The sequence below is a fragment of the Montipora capricornis genome, chromosome 4, assembly GCF_036669925.1.
Source record: "Montipora capricornis isolate CH-2021 chromosome 4, ASM3666992v2, whole genome shotgun sequence".
NCBI lineage: Eukaryota > Metazoa > Cnidaria > Anthozoa > Scleractinia > Acroporidae > Montipora > Montipora capricornis.
The window spans coordinates 5353856-5356355 of NC_090886.1; the positions used below are offsets into that span (position 1 = coordinate 5353856).

Below are 2500 nucleotides of genomic sequence, written 5' to 3' on the forward strand. Positions count from 1 at the left end.
GTTAGTTTCTGGACGGGTGGCCATCTTGGAATAACCCTTGCCGTACGCTCCCAGAGAGCAGGGTTGGCATAGTGATGAGTGCACTTGCCTTCCACCAATGAGACCTGGGGCCTTCGCGGACTCACGTCATAAGTGGATTGAGTTTGTTGTTGGTTCTCTACTCTGCTCCGATAGGTTTTCTCCCTGGGTACTCCGGTTTTCCCCTTTCCTCAAAAGCCAACACTCTAAATTCCAATTTGCTCTGGATTAGAGGGCCGGAAGTTAGAAAACTGTGATAGGTTATTGCATCTCCCTCTCTAAATAAAAGCTATTATTATACATTGGTGTCATCAGCTTGATTTTGATTGGCTATAAGCACGCAGCTAATTCTTGCTTGCTCTGTTTCTCTTACGTCATACCTACAAACAATAGATTTTATATATGTAGAATTGACGTCATACCTACAGACAATAGTTTTATGCATGCAGAAGTGACGTCACCTAACACACTAACCAGCAGTTTGATCAGTTTTATCATGGCGGAGCTCAGCTTAGGAATATGCATAATAAAACAATTATTGAATTTGGTTTTTGCATGTTAGCGATAATTATCAAGGCCTCAGTTTGTTATCCGCTTCAGCCTTTGGCTTCAGCAGATAACACAAACTTTGGCCTTGATAATTATCGCTAACATGCTCAACCTCATCCAATATTTATTAATTATTATATTATCAATGTGCCTACCATTGATATAGGCAGGGTAATTATTTAAGGCAAGGATGCACTTGCAAGCAAAACTTTTAAGGCTGAAGACTTACTGATATAGAAACATTGCCAGCCTCAGTGTCATTAGCACACTGCCATTTTTATCATTGGCATTATTATTAAAGATTTTTAAATTTTTAAAATTTATTACCATATTTCTTTGACATATTTACCTTTGTACAGGTTTGGTTTTGTAGAATAGCTCTCCTGTTCAAGCTGCAGATGTTTAGCACAGCTGAAGTTGAATTGGAAGCATTTGGGAATTTTAATCAACCTGACCTGTATTACGAATTTTATCCTGCTACATACCCTGGAAGAAAAGGTATGTTGGTTCAAGTCTTGGTGACTTAATTATTATTTTTTTTTTGCAAAAAAAAACGATAAATAATTTACAGGCAAAGAAAATTTTGCTTCAGATGGACTATAAAACAATTATATTAAAGCAAAAATTTATTTGACCGTAGCATGCATATTCTGCCATTTTCTCCTGTGACCGCATTGAGATGTCATCAACGTTGTTCCCAGGATCCTCTTACCATCCCAGAGAGAGAGAGACCCCTTCATGGCCTGGTCTTGTGTGTTCTAAATATATGGGACATAACAAACAATATTGATGGGAAGAGCTGCTAAGTGGGATGCTCAGCTTCTCTAAAAAGAACCCCTGTCTGAAGTCTTTAAAATTTGTGTTAGTCTTACATGACTAGACCATACTGCGGTTTCTTGCTAATGGATTAACAGAGTCCCTGGAAATAAGGTTGGAGATGTCAAAAGACTCACAACAAAGCTAGTCAGATGCCAATGAAGAAATACACTATGAAGAGCAAATAAAAGCATTTTGTAATCTTCTCAGGGATAACCCAATGTTTCCTGTGAGCTCGATTGGTGGATACACGAGTGTATGCAACATCTGTCCATTAAAAGTTTAATCTCAAGAGGAATAGGTTAAATGTGTGTGATGTTGTAATTTGTGACATATTGACGTGAGTAACTTTTAGAAAAGATAAGATGAGGAGGTTAGAAAGATTTTGAAATTGTAATGAAGAAGTTAGAACTTTGACACTATTTTCTGTCTGAGTTCACTTTTTCCTTACTTTATTGAGAGCGGAGATGCCGTGGTGGTGAGATCACTTGCCTACCGCCTCTGTGGCCTGGGTTCATTTCCCAGATTTGGCGTCACATGTGGGATGAGTTTCTTGGTTCTCTACTCTGCTCTGAGAGCTTTTCTCTGGGCACTCCGGTTTTCCCCTCTCCTCAAAAATCAAGCTACAATTTGATAGGAGTTGATCAATTTGGCATGCTTTCTGTTCAGTGCCCCCAGTTAGGGCTCCAGTGCTACATACCGATGGCACGTAAAAAGTTCATTCAAGTTCATTGCTTTCATTATTTTAGGATCTATGGTTCCATTCTCCATGAGGATTTTACAGGCTGAGCTGCCACAGTACATGGGAAGACCCAGAGATGCTTTGGATAATTTGTATGAGCTGCAAAGGACCTGTGCTCAAGTGCAAAAAAACCTGCAGGCAAATCTGATGGAAGATGGAGGGCAAGGAGAGATGACACCTGCAAATAGAATGGGTGAGTATGATAACATTGACAATGATGGCATCAAACAACAAATGGGTAAACAATAACAACAGCAGCAATGCAGTTGACAAAGATCACAAGGATGACGAAATAGTATGAGTAGACAATAACAATGACAATAACATTGATCTGATAATGAGACAGTGGGTAAACAATGACATCAATAATGGAGT

At 39.1% G+C, this 2500-nt stretch overlaps 1 protein-coding gene across 1 annotated transcript in view; it reads left to right on the top strand.

Moving 5' to 3' along the window:
* Window positions 1-2500, top strand: part of LOC138045332 (trafficking protein particle complex subunit 12-like) — a 24105-nt gene that overhangs the window by 11672 nt on the left and 9933 nt on the right. Inside the window, exons 9-10 of the mRNA XM_068891783.1 lie at window positions 927-1065; window positions 2133-2318. Of these exons, the coding sequence (XP_068747884.1) occupies window positions 927-1065; window positions 2133-2318 (325 nt within the window). The remainder of the gene's footprint in view (window positions 1-926; window positions 1066-2132; window positions 2319-2500) is intronic.